We start from the raw sequence: 17,396 nt of genomic DNA on the forward strand, positions 1-17,396 counted from the left end.
GAACGAGGGGGCAAAGGTTCTAATTGCTTGCGGAGAAACGCAAGGACAATCCGACAGTGATCGTTAACTTTGCATGGCTTCATTGCGTGCCTTCATACATATGCATCGGATATATCAGGTATGAGAGAGTTTCAAACTGCGTCAAACAATCACCTCGTGAGTTTATACCCCTTCCATAAGCCTCCGGAGAATGAGGGCAGTCTGCTTCCTCGTCGCACTCACGTTACCCTGCTTGTACGCCCTCGCAACAAACGAATCCCCGAATCGCGCTTCATCAGCCGTTACTTCTTCAGCATCATCATCCTCAGATTCATTAGCCGTGTTGGCGTTGCCCACGAATTTTGAGAAATCGAGCCTTTTCAGTTTAAGCTCTTCGCTTGATTCGAGACCTTGCAAAAGTTTCTCTGCGATGCCTTCATCTGCCTTGACTATCCAAAGTTGCTCCCGCCTTCCCTTGCCTGTCTTGTTCCGAAAAGTAGTGAGTATCCCGTGAACACTAAGATCTCTTTCGTCGAACAAATCTTGAATTTCTTTTATAGGATAACTCGATGATGTAAAGAATGCGGAAAGCCGACGTGGAACGGTGGCAAGACCCACTCTTATCGTATTGAAAGATTGGGTCGCATCCTCGGATGCAGGCCTGCTGAATGAGTACTCTTTGTAGTCTCTCCGCAGCATGTCCCGCGTGCTGAGATGGAATACAGAGAGTTTCTTCTCCCCTAACGTTTCGGACAGAGACTGGACAGAAGGGAGGTGGATGATTGTCTAGTTATTTGATGATGCGAAGACTTCTTCCTTGTGCGCCACAAGGAAATTGGGAATTAAAAACGCAGCTGCCTCCCTGCCAACACCCAGAGCTTTGCCCCATCTTTCAGGCCTCGAGTATCGATTAAAATAGCACTTAGCAAGAGCGTGGACATTTCTGGGGGTATGGAAAGGTTGGAAGACGATTGATACAATCTTGTAACAAGAGACGAGCAACTTCCGGCCGGTTCGACTATCCTGGGATTAGTTGTACTAGTATCCTTGTATTGTCCTTCATCTTCGTGATGATCTATCACTGCAACAACCCTGGCTGTCGGAGATGCGTGTCTGGTGTCAAGGACGTCATAATCCACAAGTGCAAACTGGGACACTTGTGATGGAATAGGATCACCAGAACAATAAAGTTCTTCAAAAGGGTGGTCGCCAATACTCGCAACTTCACTTGAGGCAAAAGGTGCTAGGCCCGTTTCAGAAGTGGTGGTTTCTATTACGATGTCAATCATATACGACGTGAAACGCTTATTGATCCGTACTCACCTACATGAGAATGCATGTCAATTTCTTTGAGCGTCACGACAATGTCTTCTGGAAGGACGCGTTTGTTTGGAAATAGCTCAATATGTCTCCTGCCAAGTTCCAACGTCACGGTATGTAAATCCTGGGAAGTCAAAAAGGGCTGGAACAAATGATGAACGCATTTACTTTGGTTGAATGATGAAACATGCCTACATCTAGAGGTCATACGAACCAATACTGTGGATCCAATGCATACTCTAGGAGCGACAGGTTCGAAACAAATGCTCTCCATGGAAAGAAGTTACTGATGTGACTGTTGCGCTCTACATCTCGAACATTATTCATAAGGTCAGGAGATTCGTAATCATCGAACCAGAAAATGATACGTCTGTCGTGGTCGACAAAGTAATGGCCCCAGTTTTTGTTCCCCTCCGCAATGTGAACTCGACGAATGGATCCAAGAGGATATTTGCCTTCCGCGTGCCTTCGTACGCCGTCTCAACAGCTTTGTTGATCTCGACACTGATTTTAGGATCTCGAACATTGGCATCAGTGAAAATCCTCTGGTGTGTGATTTGAGTGAAGTCATGTACTGGGAGCAGGCGGCGGACACACTTTAGATGGCTGATAGAAGAACAAGGCGCCTTCCGGGTGCGTGAGCGGCCCCCATCCTTCTGCTGCAGCAAGCTCCCTACGGGGAGTATTTTAATCTCATCACTGTCTCTTTCACTGGTATGCTTACCCTGAACAGTCCAAAAGACCTTTCTTAACCTTGAATGACTTTCAACACTATTTCTGTGAGTATGGATTAAAACAGCAGCTCACTCGACATAGTGTAATTTGCGTACATGGGAACATGCCTGTCGTATCGTTTGACCTTTGGGCCGGGCACAATGGGAGTTAGAGAGATATAAACGATCTGTTCTAGCATCGTGGAAGACGATGACCTCGCGACAGCCACGGGGATGCTGGGCTCGGGTATAGAAACTGGCGTGAACGGCACAGCAGAGCTCCCGAGAGAATCACCGGTTCGCTCGCCTCTTCCTGAAGTTTCCTTCTCCTTTCCTCTCTCTCCAAGAACTCTTCCACGCCTGACTTTCCTTCTATTTGTGAAGCATAAGCTGCAGGAAGTGATTGAGGCCCAACATCTGAATGCGAGTCATCATCGTAAGGAGTTTGTGAGTGAGGTAATGATGGTCCTACATAGTGTCGGTTTGGATGCCGCCGGTGCATTCGATTCGCTGTTTGAGGGCAACAAAGGCTCAGCTGCGCGGGAGGCAGTAAGGTTGGGTGGCAGAGCCGGTGTCACTCGTCTTCGTCAGAATCTCCGGATGACCAACGGGTGGAAGGAGATGCGCCGGAATATGTGGGCCTATGAAAGACGTGCGCGCACGTGAGGCCCATCGGTCGCGTATAACTTTAAGTGCTCCATGCAGAGGCCCGATGCATGCATTTTTTGTTAGTACACACTGTGGCCGAAGCACAACATTTTATTTTTAGAATGGTGACCTTCGTTATCATGATGACGTGTTGTGAACCGCACGGTTTTGTGCAATCCAACGAACGACAAATCTGTGCTGAGTTTACCGTCCGTCGATCGAAGTACAGGTGTACAAATTGTAAACTACTTAATGCTGTCGGGTTTCTACATAGCCGAAATAAAATTACTAATCGCGCTGCCGCAGACGCTTTGTCAGTCTCGACGCTCGAGCCGGGACTCTCTAATCCAACAATCCGATCAATCACGCGTCCACACTAATCAGGCAGTCATCTGACTAGTACGTACGTGTCGAAGGAAGACAGTATTACATGACTCACATTAGTGATGTTTCAGCTCGGCTTAGGCTCGCCATGCTGATTTGCTGTGATGCCAACACAATGTACATAGATAGCTGCAGGTAAGCACAAATGAGGGGCAGCATGGAGAGACAAGCAAAGGTGAGTGATGGCCTGCGGAAACAAGTATGTAGACAAGTGAAAATTAAACCTTAAATTTCAGAGCGCAGCCTAAGACATGTTAAGCACAGATGTGCGCAAGCACGTAAAGTGAAAGGCGCAGCGCGCAAGTAGTGACTGACAGATAGATATGTGGATACTTGTCAATGATGTACATACAGAGATACGTGAAAAAAGATGCGCGTAGATTGCACGAACGACCTGGAGCACAAACTAATGCAAATGAGTCTGGGACATAATCACCAGGTGCGAACGACAGCAAAGGCAAGGGCAAACAAGCGCAGATAAGCAGGGACAGTTGCAGATGTGCGCAAGTATGCAGATATGAGCAAGAGTGAGCCGAGATGTGTGCCAACGTGCACAAACATGTGAAGGGGAAGCGATGGAAGAGCATAAAAAACTTGTCAGCAGTGTAAAAACGACATGAATACACACCTTTTCGTGATCAACAGCCTTGAATTCCCTCGTCCATCCGCATTGCAGTAGCACGTGCCAAGCTGCAGCTTGAGCTGCTGGACTGCCAGAAATTTAAATACTCACCATGAGACAACCGATGCAAACGTTGACTATCATGTAATGTCACGATGTCCGAGACAGAAATGATGCTACCGGTAGACCAGCAACACCGGTGGAGCTGATATAGCCAAGATGCGATATATAGCACTCGGAGGGTAATGTTATATAATCCTCCGTGAGTACAGGTGGTGTGGCCCATGCGAAACTGTAGCTGCGAAGGCCATCAGTAGCGTAGTCAGCCAATTCAACATCGTTCAATTCAATAAGTCTCATGGACCAGTGCCAGCTTTAAAACTCCGCACATACCAAAAACAGTACGTGCTTCTAAGAAGTCCTCACGAACGCGTCGCGTCCTGACAAACAAACCAGAAACAAGGAACGAGGACAGGCTGTACCGTATGTTAGGCTCGTGAGTCGTGACTGGTTTGACCTATACACTAGTACTACGGATAATTTGAGCAGCGAACTGTTATGCATGTTTTGAAGTGATGTATACTTATCATAGGTGAGGCTCGTATTGAACCATCCTGCTCCAGCAGCTTGCACAAAATTTGTGCTATGTCTTGCGCTCTCACCTGAAATACCACCTGCCCCAAATCTCGGAAACATCTTTCCCGCGAGACGGTCGCAAGAATTCTCCTAATAATTTGCCCTCCCTCGCAATCATGTCAGCAACAGAGTTGACAGCCCACACATCACAGGCACATCGGGACGACATTGCCAGATAAACAAGATATTTTCGCCTCTATGTGCTCCGAGGGGATGATACAACGCGTTCATGCGATAGGACTTTTTAGACGCACGCCTTGTCACACTGACTTGCATTCCCTTCTCAGACAAGGCCACTGGTCCACAAGACTAGTGTTGTTGCCGCCCCATCTGTCGAAAATAGCCCAAGATACTTCGTATAAAAGCCCAACATTTTCCTTGTCAATTCTTCGTCTCACTATCGAATCATCACACTGCTCGCAACCTACATCTTATACAATGCCCTTTTCCACCGATGGAGTGTATACTATCCGAAACGTTGGCAGAGACCTCTTGCTTGATCTAAGGGACTTCCATACCACTGAAGGCAACACCATTCAAGTCTGGCACAACAATAGCAGCGTGGCTCAACAGGTATCTATATGCGTTTGCACCCACCTTTTGACTAGTTCTTACGCATCACATCTACCAGTGGGTGGTCAAGCAACAATACGGGCCAGTGTCCTCCAACAAGACTGTCACCATTCAGTCCAGCATCAACGGCAGCAATGGAAATGGATTCTTTGCTGCTGCGACCCAGGTATGCTAGACCGACATTCATTCATTTGCTTGTTGGTTGATGTAGACTTGCGCAGGATTCGGATGAACCAGTCGTTTACACCAGGCAGGCGTTTATCGTCGATCTTGTTCCACGCGAGGATGATACTTATACGTGAGAATCTGACTCAGTGCTTAGCATCTTATTTTTGCTAATTTAACGACTCAAATGTACAGCATTAGCTACACTCTCGGGGACCCGAACCTTGTGATATCCATTCCAAGTGCGACGCACTATGAAGTAAGTTGGTGGATTTTTTCAAACCCTTTTGCTCATAACGTTCACAGGCGAAACTCGAGAATCACGTCTCAGGAACTTCTCGCCAGCAGTGGGAATTTACCCGTGTTGCTGATCTCCAACCAGTTGTCTAGTTTTTGCCACTAGGTACCACCGTGAGCTTGCGGAGGCATGCCGACGCTGAGCTATAGAATGTGTTTTTGCATATATGTACTACGTTTTGTTCTGTCTCTTTTGTTGCATATGCGTGCGTTGATGAATAGGATTGCTTTGGTCTGACTCTCTTAGGGATATAAGTGAGGTAGAATAGAGCTATCGGCAAATCATTTGAGGAGGGTACGTGGATCCAGCCCAGATATCGCAAATAAGCAAAGCGCAGCATATCTGCACCTCCCATTATCGTTTCACCCATTTACATGTGCTAGTATGTCTTCAGGGAGTCATTTTCAATCACGCTCCCTGAGGCATAAACGCACACATTTTGCCGATCACCTGCTACGGGAGTGTCTAGACTGCTTTGCAGTAATTTTGCGCAGATCAGAAGGGTTACAAGTAATGGGAATAACAAATGGAGCCAGCCGAACAGAACGTTAGGGTGAGCAGCGAGAAATAAGTACTGTGAGCAACGTCGTACTGTACAATGTCTATGTCAGATGTCCGCGAATGGTGATAGGTGACCCAGAGAACGGGATGCAAAAGGATTACGATGATGGCCAGGAGTCCGCTGTAGAAGGGGGGTTATGTAAGTTCTTGAATAATGTCAATTTTTACCTCGAATGCATGCATGTGCAGCATCCGTTCCATCATCATGATGTGGGACATTGTGGACCCGGAAGTCCTCATCATGAATGTTGCAAGAGTCCTGTAGATGTGGTGATATCTTGAGACTCAGCCGCCTTCGCTGCGAGATCACACCTGAGGCCTGAAGCTTTGAAGACCTGAAAGGTCCATTTTTCGATTACTTACATTTTCAGATCGACAACATAGTTTTATCATACGGGGAGAGTATGAGAAAAGATATATAAAACTGACACATACGAAAAGGTTCGTTCGGTCGGGTATGGCTTGATTGTGCTCATCGTCCGACGTCACTCATCTCTGGGTACGTCCGTTCTCTCAGACTCCAACATGAACATACATAAACCAGATGTTCGCGGAGGATCGTAGAAGATAAGTTGTTAAAGGGCTGAAGGACAGGCGTGTTCTGTAGGAGCAGGTTGTCCGAATTGAATTCACCTTTGAAATGAGTAAGAATTAAGCGAGAGGTGTCACATAGCTTAAGGTGCTTCAGCGTAGGTGCCTCGAAGGGAGCGTGAAAAAAATTATAGCTGATGGGGCTGTCAGCCGCGTTGAAGACTACCATGACTGGAACCATGATTGGGAAGCACACAAGGAAACCCGCGTGAACTTTGAGAGCAAAGTCAAGTTATCTGCTGCCTGTTCTTCGTTTTGGCCAGCTAGAAAAAGAAAGCGCATGCAGGGTGGCAAAACGATTGAATGGTAAAAGGATAGCACTTCAGTACCATACTTCATTTTGTCCGGGGCTGTCTGTAAACGGTTCATGAGCAACCACGCAACTTGGAGAGTAGGGACTCGCAAGGCATCAAGCTTCTTGCACTAGGAAGTCAGAACTGGGGATGTTTTGCAAATGACTTCATCAGTTCGGAGTACAATGTTCTATTTTTAGAATGGTGACCCATTTCACTTCCGCCGAGTCGACCTCCATTACAATGTTTTGTGAACCGACGGTCCTGTGCCACGATCAATCCAGCGGGTCATCGGGAACGACATGAAGATCTATCTTCAGGTGGAGTCGAAATGTCTTGGAACACGCGCGTCCACTACTAGCTTGTCACCAGGGTGGTCATCAGGTTCCTATACTATGGGGAGACCGCAATACGTGACTCGCACAGGTCCGATTTATCCGCGCAGGTGTTCAATCTGTGTTTGTATGAGTATAATCATGAACTCTAATCTCACTGTACTAGTCGCTCAGCACAGCACGTCACCACCTCTCTGTTCTGGAATACTTAGGTTGCAAAGTAGCGGGGTACCAGAATCGTGACTATCAACAAACCGGACCATTTCAATGGCGATTATTATTGCCGCATGCACTCTTATCATTATCTTAGCCAGCGTCTGGATAGTGAAACAACGCTATCAGGCTGCAAGGCGGTTGCCGTTACCGCCTGGACCGCCTGGACGTTGGCTATTAGGAAATGTGATGCCAAAGTCATAGTAAGTCTTTGTCGAGGGATATCAACATAGTCTCTAACCCCTCATGTAGTGCACCGTTTCAATTCGCGAAATGGACAGAACAATACGGACCTGTGTTCTCGCTCAAACAAGGCCATAGGATTTTCGTAATTATAGGACGTCATCAGGTAAGTACAAAGCAATTCATCGTTTAGCCAGGCACGAAATGAGTCTTGTCATAGGCTGCGGTAGATATCATGGAAAAAGAGGGAGCAAATCTTGCCGACCGCCCACGTTCTATTGCGGCGCACGAGACGTTGTCTGGCGGGTTGGGAGTGTTATTTCAGGGCTCTGGTGAGAGATTGCGCCGGCTGCGCAGGTAGGTATCTTGTCTCTACCATGTGCGATCAGCGAGACTGAATGTAAAGCAGGGTCTTGCATGCAGGCCTGCAACCCAAGGTTGCGGAGACCTACGAGCCCATGCAGATCAGGCATGCGAAGAATTTGGTTCTAGATGTCTTGAATGATCCAAAAAACCACCAAGGTCATGCCATGCGGTACGAAGTCTAGCTCTTGCTTGCGCGGTACACGTGGTAATCCGGGGATTTTAGTTATTCAGCTTCGGTGGTCATGTCCTTCACCTATGGAAAAATTACTCCGACTTCATATACAGATCCTGAAGTTGTTGCCATCAATAAGGCTCTTGCGCGTTTTGGTCAAGTTATCCAGCCGGGTGCATACCTTGTGGATACGTATCCAATCCTACGATTCGTCCCTGGCTACCTGAGTCAGCTGAAGGCATGGCACAAAGAAGACCTTGCTCTCTGTAACAGGCACTTGGACACAGTGCGAAGGCAGATGGTTCGTGATTTTGTTGTGATGATAGATATGCTCGCTCACCACTGTGAAGTGTGAGGGGACGGCAAGGCCATCCTTTGCGAGGTTCATGTTAGAGCACCAGAAACAGTACCAACTCGAAGATCAGGAACTGGAATACCTTGCAGGAGGGATATTTGGGGCCGCTTCTGATACGGTAGGTTCTTACATTGCATCGCGTCATAAGTTGACAATTGTTGTAGACTGCGTCCGCAATCACATTTATGATAATGGCTGCTGCCTGTCACAGGGATGCGCAGGCTCGCGTACACGAGGAACTCGATAACGTCGTGGGGCGTACTCGGCGTAAGTTATGCATTTTCTTTGTTCGTCTACTGACTGAGATAGCTACTGATTAGTGCCGACGTTTGCTGATCAGGAAATGCTGCCGCAGGTCACCGCGTTCATGTTCGAGAGTCTCAGGTGGAGACCTGTCACTCTTGGAGGTACGTCTTATTTGAGTTGTGATCACACGATAATGAACGACCACCTTTCACTGCAGGCTTGGCGCATCGTGCGACTAAGGACATCGTTTGGAAGAACTACCTGATTCCGGCAGGTGCGACTGTGATTGGCAACCATTGGTAAGTAGGCAATCATTTTCATTCTCTGACCTTTGTGTCTGACGCTCGTATTTCAGGGCTATTGCAAACGATCCTGAAGTCTTCCCGGAACCACACAGGTTCAATCCTCAGCGTTGGATTGACGATGCGGGTCGTGTGCGCGGTGATCTCAGGTTTTTCACTTTTGGCTTTGGCCGTCGGTGAGTGGCATCGTTCATCTCTCGACCCGTTCTCATTCCTTACTTGAAAATGTCAGAGTATGTCCTGGTCAACATGTCGCGAATCGGTCAATCTTCATCACCACGGCTCTTATTCTGTGGGCTTTCCGCCTTACGGAGAACCCTCTAGCGAAGATTGACACGCTTGCATTCTCGGACAGTGCAAACATACATGCTGCTCCATTTGAGATATGTCTTGCGAAGAGGATCGATGAGAATGTGGTCAGGGAACTGTGCGCACCGGGCAAATAAAAAGTGTTTATTCTAGAAACTTGAATCTTTGTGCAAAGGAGTTCGTCCTGCGTTCGGGAATCTTTTTCCGTTATTTGTCCGACTCGGACTCCTTGTTACACCTGACTCCACATATCCTCAAACAGGCATACTATGAACGAACTGGTTTTGCCTGGTGTCACCACGCATCAAGTATATCTCGATACACCGCAATATTCTCCAAGTTGCGTGGCTGATCACAAACCGTTTACAGATAGCCCCCGGACAAAATGAAATGTGTTACTGAAGTCCTATCCCTTTACCATTCAATCGTTTCGCCACCCTGCATGCGCTTTCTTTTTCTAGCTGGCCAAATCGGAAAACAGGCAGTAGATAATTTGAATTTGCTCTCAAAGTTGACACGGTTTTCATTGTGTGCTTCCCAGTCTCATGGTTTCGGTCACGGTAGTGTTTAATGCGGCTGACAGTCCCATTAGCCATAATTTTTCACCTTCACTTCGAGGCACCTCTGAAGCACCTGAAGCTGTGAGACGTCTCTCGCTCAGATCTTACTCGGCACTTCAAAGCCGAATTCAATTTGGACAAGATGTTCCCGAACATGCCTGTCCTTCAACCCTTTAACAATTTTCTTTCACGATCCTCCGCGAACGTCTGGTTTATGCATGTTAGTGTTGGAGTCTCGAGAGAATGGACGTACCTGGAGATGAGCGACGTTGGATGACGAGCGCAATCAAGCTATCCTCGAGTCCAAGAGGCACCCATAAAGTACTATATTCACTGTGATACCACTATAATTCTTGCACAAAAACATGTACTATGGTATTTCTTAATCATAAATCATATTTAGAGTAAATCTTTAAGCTTCTAGCTACAATTTGCACTAACTTTCAAGGCTCTATGTGTATCAATTTGCATTACCGGGTCATCGATAGTAGGGCCCGACTTACTAATCGCGCTGCCGCAGACGCTTTGTCAGTCTCGACGCCGCTCGAGCCGGTACTCTCTAATCCAACAATCCGATCAATCACGCGTCCACACTAATCAGGCAGTCATCGGACTAGTACGTACGTGTCGAAGGAAGACAGTATTACATGACTCACATGTCCGATGGATCCGTGCAGGTGTCGAACTTGACAGTGCAATCATGCACTGTAATCTCAGCGTACCCGTCGCACATCACAACATGTTGCCGCTCGATTCTGGAGTACTTAACATGATGCAAAGGCCTGGGTTGTGATAACTATCAGTAAGCTCAATCATTCAAAGTTTCAATGGCGATTCTCATTGCATGCACCCTTATTGTCTTGGCCACCGTCTGGATTGTGAAACAACGATATCAGGTCGCAAGGCGGTTGCCATTACCACCTGGACCACCTGGACGCTGGCTATTAGGAAATGTGATGCCAAAGTCATAGTGAGTCTTTGTCGAGGGATATCAGCATGCTCTCTATCTAACCACCCACGCAGTGCGCCGTTTCAATTCGCGAAATGGACAGAACAATACGGACCTGTGTTCTCGCTCAAACAAGGCCATAGGATTTTCGTGATTATAGGACGTCATCAGGTAAGCATCAAGCAATCCATCGGCTAGCCAGGCATGAAATAGGTCTCGTCATAGGCTGCAGTGGATATCATGGAAAAAGAGGGAGCAAATCTTGCCGACCGCCCAAGTTCTATTGCAGTCCAAGACACATTATCTGGTGGGTTGAGAATGATTCTCGAAGGCAGTGGTGAGAAATTGCGCCGGCTGCGCAGGTAGGTATCTTGTCTCTACCAGGTGCAGTCAGGGAGACTAAATGTAAAGCAGGGCCTTGCATGCAGGCTTGCAACCCAAGGTTGCGGAGACCTACGAGCCCATCCAGACCAGACATTCGAAGAATCTGGTTCTGGATATCTTAAATGATCCAAAGAACCACCAAGGTCATGCCATGCGGTACGAACTCTTGCTCTTACTCCCGCGGTACAGGTGGTAACACGAGGATTTTAGTTATTCAGCTTCTGTGGTCATGTCCTTCACATATGGAAAAACTACTCCGACTTCATACACAGACCCTGAAATCGTTGCCGTCAATCAGTCTCTTGTGCGTTTTGGTCAAGCTATCCAGCCAGGAGCATACCTTGTGGATACGTATCCAATTCTGCGCTTCGTCCCTGGCTACCTGAGTCAGCTGAAGGCATGGCACCAGGAAGAACTCGCTCTTTTTAACGGGCAGTTGGACGCGGTGCGAAAACAAATGGTTCGTGGTTTTACTGCGATGACAAATTTCCTCACTCATGACTGTGAAGCGTGAGGGGACTGCGAGGCCATCATTTGCGAGGTTCATTTTAGAACACCAGAAACAATATCAGCTCGAAGACAAGCAACTGGGATACATTGCGGGAGGAATGTTTGCCGCCGGTTCTGATACGGTAAGCTCTTACATTGCATCGCGTCCTCATATGACAATTGTTGTAGACTGCGTCCGCGATCACAATCATGATGATGGCCGCTGCCATTCACCCAGATGCACAGGCTCGCGTACAGGAGGAACTTGACGACGTCGTGGGGCGTACACGGTGTAGGTTGCGCCTATACTATGTTAATCTACTTACTGAAATAACTCCTGACTAGTACCGACATTTGATGATCAGGAAATGCTGCCGCAGGTTACCGCATTCATGCTCGAGAGTCTCAGGTGGAGGCCTGTCACTCTTGGAGGTGTGTTCTATTTGAGCTGTGATGACGTGATAATGAACGACCACCTTGCAATACAGGCTTTGCGCATCGTGCGACTAAGGACATCATTTGGAACAACTACCTGATTCCTGCAGGTGCGATCGTGATTGGCAACCATTGGTCAGTAGGCAATCGTTTTCGTCCTCTTATCTTTGGGTCTGACACTCGTGCTTCAGGGCTATCGCAAATGATCCTGAGGTCTTCCCAGAACCACACAAGTTCAATCCTCAGCGTTGGATCGACGATGCAGGTCGTGTGCGCAATGATCTCAAGTTTTTCACTTTTGGCTTTGGCCGTCGGTGAGTGGCATCGCTCATGTCTCGACTCGTTCTCATGCCTTAAAAATGTCAGTGTGTGTCCTGGTCAACATGTCGCCACTCGGTCCATCTTCATCAATACGGCTCTTATTCTCTGGGCTTTCCGCCTTTCTGAGAATCCTGCAGCAAAGATTGACACGCTTGCATTCTCGGACACTGCAACCATACATGCTGCTCCGTTTGAGGTATGTTTGGAGAAGAGGATCGATGAGAATGTGATCAGGGAACTGTGCGCACCGGGGGAATGAAAGGCGTTTATCTAGGAACTTGAAAGTTATAATACACGGTAACGTAGAGATTGAATTCACGGAAAGGTTGTGTCCCTTGAATGGCCTTCCCAATGCTCTGTTTTGCACGTCCTAGACTCGGATTCACAGGGCTTTATCCTTTGAAGGAGTGACAATCTATCGAGTGTCGTTGAATTCAAGAACGCGACTGCCGTCAATGTACTCGTATCATGTGTGATGGCGCTGGCGTCCCTCGCCTTCAGAGACGCTTCTTGTGATGCAATCCTGACGTCACGATGGGCAGCCAATAGCGTATTACTATGATGCTGTCTATCACCCGCGATTTCATTTGTGCTGCTTTACTTCTCCCAAAAGCTTTTGTCCTCGCAGGCTGTCATGAGTTCTTGTTGAACATATAGTTCGTGCAACACGCGATTTGTGGGATGCATCTTGTTCGATAGCGACTCAGTTGTAGTGACCCATGACGAAGTTTCGGTGGATCTCTTAGTACAATTGAAGCCTCCACTTACGCTCGCCGTAGTGTGTTCACAAGTGTCGATTAATCAACAAAAACGTGAAATCAAAAAAGAAAATGGTCGAAAAAGTTCCTTGAAAAATCGCAAGACTGCAAGGTTACAAAGGGTGGAGACAAATCGAACAGAGCAGCAGCGCTACTACAATCATTGTTTATCATAAACCTGAGTAACATGCGCGCAATCACCCTGCATCGCTTTTCACTTGACTACCATCGTACAGTACGATCCGAGTTGTATTGAATTGTCATGCATCTTGTAATTCCCACTGCAAGTTGCGTAGTAGCCTATCGGTACTCCCAAATTTGACCAGGGCTTCGAGAGTGGTTTGGGATGGTGTTTCCTTCTGCCGAGAGACAAGCCCACGCAGCAGCTGGCTCGCAACTTCGGGATGTTGGCTCGAGAATGGAAATGTGGTTTTGCTTATTCCAGAAGCGTAGATCCGCAGACATCGGTTTGTTTCGGTGTGATTTAGCTCCTTCTCCGGGAACGTAGCGTTAAACTTCGGTTTCACATTCAGGTCGAGAACAAGAGCGATGTAGGGGATATTCGATAGGCACTGGATTGAATCATGTGTGCAAGTGACCAACCCTAAGTCATGCTCATGGCAATTCTTGCCCTTTTTGTCGGAAATAAACATCTGTGAGACGCGATTGAGATCATCAGAGTCGAGGGCAGAATCATCAAAATAGATAGGAATCATCTTGTCGACGAGCGGCTGCAGATGACAACATTGGACCGCGCTTGTGCGATGCCAGTGTCGCAAAGTCTCATAGGGAAGCCCAGATCACTTGGATCACGAAGGTTCATGGACAAAACAATGACACTTTTGTTCCGGAGCTAAATTCGAAGCTTTAGCCACCTGATACGAACATGGAACGCTGACCTCGATCATTAGTCTTGATTTTCCTGTACCAGAACTTTGGACGATCGAACAGAACTTAGCATAGTATGGCCTATGCATGCCACCCGTGAACTTCATGTCGTTATTTTCAGGTACTCGTAGAACCCGTCCACAGCCTTGCCAACGTACGGTCTGCCGAATGAATCGTAGAGGAAGTCTGACCGGTGCTCATCTAGGATACAACTGACCTGAGATGTGACTGTAGATGTGACAAGATAGAAGTCTCTCGCCGTGAGACGGCCGCACGGTATCGCTAGCTTGGTGTATTTGAGATATTTCTGCGTTTCCAGCGACTGTCAGCATAGGGACGTCTATGGAAATGACATGAGCACTCACTGAGATCAGCTATGTGATAGAACGAGCGCGTCTGACAGGCGTGGCGGATGATTTCCCGTAGTTGAGGGTGTTTCTGCAGTGTTTCCTCCTGTGCCATGTCCAGGTCAAGATGTCCTTCAAGTGTTTACGTTTGAGCAATCTACTGGCTGCCAAAAGAGTTCTTTCCATGATCGAGACAAGCATGTAGTCCAAGAGATACGATGTGGTGTCCTCTTTATCTTCACTGATAATCTTCAGGATGGGGGACTGGTCTTGGCCCTTAAGTAAGACTCTACTATCGATCTCATCACGTTGTTGCAATGTGAGCGGCAGGAGTGCTATGGGAAGATCCTGTGATGTTGATGAACCTGACATGGGCGACAGAGCGTGTCAATGTAAAGTGATTAAGACTCTGAAGCTGTCCTGTTCGAAGGGATTGGAAGACGATTCAAGCGGCGCGTCCGACGTCTGAGACATCGTGGTATTATGTAATAGTCCGCGCTTCTGTACCACATCCTAGGAGTATCATTCAAAGGGAGAGCGAACGCGATTGCCATTTAATTCAGGTTGTCTGCTGCCTGTTCTTCGTTTTGGCCAGCTAGAAAAAGAAAGCGCATGCGGGGTGGCGAAATGATAGGATTTCAGTACCATACCTCAGTTTGCCCGGGAGCTGTCTGTAAACGGTTCACTATCAGCCACGCAAATTGGAGAGTATTGCGGTGTATCGAGAGATACTTGATGCGTTGTAACACCAAGGGGATCAAGTTCATTATTATAATCATGCCTGTTTGAAGTCATACAAAGTTAGGTGTAACAAGAAATTTGAGTCGGACAGACAACGAAAAGACTCTAGAACGCAACGGGAAGAGTTCCTTTGCACAAAGATAAGTTTCTGGAATAGACGCTTGTTATTTGTCCGGTGCGCATAGTTCCCTGAGCACATTCTCATCGACCCTCTTCGCAAAACATATCTCAAACGGAGCAGCACGTATGTTTGCAGTGTCCGAGAATGCAAGCGTGTCAATTTTCGCTGCAGGATTCTCCGAAAGGCGGAAAGCCCATAGCATAAGAGCCGTGGTGATAAAGACCGACCGATTCGCGACATATTGACCAGGACACACTCTGGTCACGCATAAGAAATGGTCGAGAGATGAACGATACCACTCACCGGCGGCCAAAGCCAAAAGTGAAAAATCGGAGATCACTGCGCACACGACCTGCATCGTCGATCCAACGCTGAGGATTAAATTTGTGTGGTTCCGGGAAGACTTCCGGATCGTTTGCGATAGCCCTGAAATACGAGCGTCAGACGTAAAGGTGAGAGGAAGAAAATGATTGCCTACTGACCAATGGTTCCCAATAACAGTCGCACCTGCCGGAATCAGGTAGTCTCTCCAAATCATGTCCTTCGTCGCGCGATGCGCAAAGCCTGTAGTGAAAGGTGGTCGTTCATCATCGCGTCACCAAACTCAAATAAGACGTACCTCCAATACTGACAGGTCTCCACCTGAGACTCTCGAGGATGAACGCGGTAACCTGCGGCAGCATTTCCTGATCAGCAAACGTCGGCACTAATCAGGAGTCATTTGAGTCAGTTGATGCACAAAGAAAAGGGATAACCTACGCCGCGTACGCCCCACGACGTTATCGAGTTCCTCTTGTACGCGAGCCTGCGCATCTGTATGAGTGGCAGCAGCCATCATTATGATTGTGATTGTGAACGCAGTCTACAACAGTTGTCGACTTAAGACGCGATGGAATGTAAGAGCTTACCGTTTCAGAACCGGCCGCAAACATCGTTCCTGCAATGTATGCCAGGTCCTTGTCTTCGAGCTGGTACTGTTTCTGGTGCTCTACGATGAACCTCGCGAAGGATGACCTCGTATTCCCCTCACGCTTCACAGTGGTGAGCAAGGACATATATTATCAGAAGAAAATCATGAACCATTTGTCTTCGCACCGCGTCTAACTGCCTGTTATAGAGAGCATGTTCTTCTTTGTGCCATGCCTTCAGCTGACTCAGGTAGCCAGGGACGAAACGCAGGATTGGATACGTCTCCACGAGGTATGCTCCCGGCTGGATAGCTCGACTAAAACGCGCAAGAGCCTTATTGACGGCAACAACTTCAGGATCTGCATATGAAGTGGGAGTAATTTTGCCATAGGTGAAGGACATGACCACCGAAGCTGAATAACTTAAGTACTCGGATTACCACCTGTACCGCGCAAGCAAGAGCAAGAGTTCGTACCGCATGGCATGACCTTGGTGGTTCTTTGGATCATTTAAGATATCTAGAACCAAATTCTTGGCATGCCTGGTCTGGATGGGCTCGTAGGTTGCCGCAACCTTGGGTTGCAAGCCTGCATGCAAGACCCTGCTTTAAATTCAGTCTCACTGATTGCACCTGGTAGCAAGATGTGTACCTGTGCAGCCGGCGCAATCTTTCACCAGTGCCCTCGAGGAGCAATCCAAACCCGTCAGTCAACGTCTCTTGCGCTGCAATAGAACGCGGACGGTCGGCAACATTTGCTCCCTCTTTTTCCATGATATCCACTGCAGCCTGTGACGTGATCTGCTTCATCCCTGGCTAGACAATGTGTTGTATTATGCTGACCTGATGACGTCCTATAATCACGAAAATCATATGGCCTTGTTTGAGCGAGAACACGGGTCCATATTGTTCTGTCCATCTCGCGAATTGAAACGGGGCACTGCGTGAGGGGTTAGATAGAGATCTCATTGGTGTCCCTTGAAAAAGACTTACTGTGACTTTGGCATCATGTTTCCAAATAGCCAACGCCCAGGCGGTCCAGGGGGTAATGGCAACCGCCTTGCAGCCTAATATCGTCGTTTCACTGTCCAGATACTGGCTAAGATAACGATAAGGGTGCATGCAATGATGATCGCCATTGAAATGGTCCGGCTAGTCACGATTCTGACACCCCGCTACTTTGCAACCTAAGTATTCCAGAACAGAGAGGTAGTGATGTGCTATGATGAGCG

The 17,396-nt window shown here is 47.7% G+C and overlaps 7 protein-coding genes across 7 annotated transcripts; 3 read left to right on the plus strand and 4 right to left on the minus strand.

Annotated features, from left to right (window-relative positions):
• Nucleotides 1-657: 657 nt before the first annotated feature.
• On the minus strand, nucleotides 658-1,588 carry F5891DRAFT_31463 (uncharacterized protein). The gene is made up of 3 exons (XM_041371319.1): nucleotides 1,468-1,588; nucleotides 1,303-1,423; nucleotides 658-1,249 (listed from the first exon to the last, which is right to left on the minus strand). The coding sequence occupies exons 1-3, from the start codon at nucleotides 1,486-1,488 to the stop codon at nucleotides 822-824; spliced, it is 570 nt and encodes a 189-aa protein (XP_041234458.1). The 5' UTR covers nucleotides 1,489-1,588; the 3' UTR covers nucleotides 658-821.
• Nucleotides 1,589-2,945: 1,357 nt separating this feature from the next.
• Nucleotides 2,946-3,995, minus strand: F5891DRAFT_995632 (uncharacterized protein). The gene is made up of 3 exons (XM_041378329.1): nucleotides 3,281-3,995; nucleotides 3,116-3,219; nucleotides 2,946-3,059 (listed from the first exon to the last, which is right to left on the minus strand). Exon 1 carries the CDS (start codon nucleotides 3,629-3,631, stop codon nucleotides 3,299-3,301), a length of 333 nt encoding a protein of 110 aa, XP_041234459.1. The 5' UTR covers nucleotides 3,632-3,995; the 3' UTR covers nucleotides 2,946-3,059; nucleotides 3,116-3,219; nucleotides 3,281-3,298.
• A 687-nt stretch (nucleotides 3,996-4,682) lies between these two features.
• Nucleotides 4,683-5,576, plus strand: F5891DRAFT_1273338 (uncharacterized protein). The gene is made up of 5 exons (XM_041370132.1): nucleotides 4,683-4,875; nucleotides 4,934-5,041; nucleotides 5,097-5,173; nucleotides 5,236-5,299; nucleotides 5,347-5,576. The coding sequence occupies exons 1-5, from the start codon at nucleotides 4,741-4,743 to the stop codon at nucleotides 5,428-5,430; spliced, it is 468 nt and encodes a 155-aa protein (XP_041234460.1). The 5' UTR covers nucleotides 4,683-4,740; the 3' UTR covers nucleotides 5,431-5,576.
• Nucleotides 5,577-7,225: 1,649 nt separating this feature from the next.
• On the plus strand, nucleotides 7,226-9,401 carry F5891DRAFT_1273339 (cytochrome P450; the record flags this gene model as incomplete). Its single annotated transcript, XM_041370133.1, has 11 exons — nucleotides 7,226-7,534; nucleotides 7,584-7,680; nucleotides 7,735-7,871; nucleotides 7,924-8,049; nucleotides 8,104-8,353; nucleotides 8,403-8,525; nucleotides 8,572-8,674; nucleotides 8,728-8,814; nucleotides 8,871-8,952; nucleotides 9,009-9,131; nucleotides 9,188-9,401. The coding sequence occupies exons 1-11, from the start codon at nucleotides 7,386-7,388 to the stop codon at nucleotides 9,399-9,401; spliced, it is 1,491 nt and encodes a 496-aa protein (XP_041234461.1). The 5' UTR covers nucleotides 7,226-7,385.
• A 1,250-nt stretch (nucleotides 9,402-10,651) lies between these two features.
• F5891DRAFT_1180452 (cytochrome P450) lies at nucleotides 10,652-12,661 on the plus strand (the record flags this gene model as incomplete). The annotated part of the gene is made up of 11 exons (XM_041365933.1): nucleotides 10,652-10,794; nucleotides 10,848-10,944; nucleotides 10,999-11,135; nucleotides 11,188-11,313; nucleotides 11,368-11,617; nucleotides 11,667-11,789; nucleotides 11,836-11,938; nucleotides 11,992-12,078; nucleotides 12,135-12,216; nucleotides 12,273-12,395; nucleotides 12,448-12,661. The coding sequence occupies 11 exons, from the start codon at nucleotides 10,652-10,654 to the stop codon at nucleotides 12,659-12,661; spliced, it is 1,485 nt and encodes a 494-aa protein (XP_041234462.1).
• Nucleotides 12,662-13,420: 759 nt separating this feature from the next.
• F5891DRAFT_1180453 (uncharacterized protein) lies at nucleotides 13,421-14,767 on the minus strand (the record flags this gene model as incomplete). Its single annotated transcript, XM_041365934.1, has 3 exons — nucleotides 13,421-13,891; nucleotides 14,266-14,370; nucleotides 14,450-14,767. 3 exons carry the CDS (start codon nucleotides 14,765-14,767, stop codon nucleotides 13,421-13,423), a joined length of 894 nt encoding a protein of 297 aa, XP_041234463.1.
• Nucleotides 14,768-15,112: 345 nt separating this feature from the next.
• Nucleotides 15,113-17,396, minus strand: F5891DRAFT_31707 (cytochrome P450). The gene is made up of 11 exons (XM_041371330.1): nucleotides 17,158-17,396; nucleotides 17,008-17,104; nucleotides 16,817-16,953; nucleotides 16,642-16,767; nucleotides 16,338-16,587; nucleotides 16,166-16,288; nucleotides 16,017-16,119; nucleotides 15,877-15,963; nucleotides 15,740-15,821; nucleotides 15,561-15,683; nucleotides 15,113-15,514 (listed from the first exon to the last, which is right to left on the minus strand). Exons 1-11 carry the CDS (start codon nucleotides 17,172-17,174, stop codon nucleotides 15,301-15,303), a joined length of 1,359 nt encoding a protein of 452 aa, XP_041234464.1. The 5' UTR covers nucleotides 17,175-17,396; the 3' UTR covers nucleotides 15,113-15,300.

Source organism: Suillus fuscotomentosus (genome assembly GCF_016647785.1).
Source record: "Suillus fuscotomentosus strain FC203 chromosome Unknown F5891scaffold_1, whole genome shotgun sequence".
In the NCBI taxonomy this organism is placed as follows: Eukaryota; Fungi; Basidiomycota; class Agaricomycetes; order Boletales; family Suillaceae; genus Suillus; species Suillus fuscotomentosus.

Excerpts from the sequence above, each read along its gene's own strand:
- F5891DRAFT_31463 (XM_041371319.1), bottom strand. The coding sequence starts at position 1,488 with ATGTTTCATCATTCAACCAAA. Across the intron at positions 1,424-1,467 it reads TGTTTCATCATTCAACCAAA|GATTTACATACCGTGACGTT; the intron begins GTAAATGCGTTC and ends TTGACTTCCCAG. Across the intron at positions 1,250-1,302 it reads TGACATGCATTCTCATGTAG|AAACCACCACTTCTGAAACG; the intron begins GTGAGTACGGAT and ends ACATCGTAATAG.
- F5891DRAFT_995632 (XM_041378329.1), bottom strand. The coding sequence starts at position 3,631 with ATGCTCTTCCATCGCTTCCCCTTCACATGTTTGTGCACGTTGGCACAC.
- F5891DRAFT_31707 (XM_041371330.1), bottom strand. Across the intron at positions 16,120-16,165 it reads TTGCGGCCGGTTCTGAAACG|ACTGCGTTCACAATCACAAT; the intron begins GTAAGCTCTTAC and ends CAACTGTTGTAG. Across the intron at positions 15,515-15,560 it reads ACTTTTGGCTTTGGCCGCCG|AGTGTGTCCTGGTCAATATG; the intron begins GTGAGTGGTATC and ends ATGCGTGACCAG.
- F5891DRAFT_1273338 (XM_041370132.1), top strand. The coding sequence starts at position 4,741 with ATGCCCTTTTCCACCGATGGAGTGTATACTATCCGAAACGTTGGCAGA. Across the intron at positions 4,876-4,933 it reads ATAGCAGCGTGGCTCAACAG|TGGGTGGTCAAGCAACAATA; the intron begins GTATCTATATGC and ends CACATCTACCAG. Across the intron at positions 5,300-5,346 it reads CAAGTGCGACGCACTATGAA|GCGAAACTCGAGAATCACGT; the intron begins GTAAGTTGGTGG and ends TAACGTTCACAG.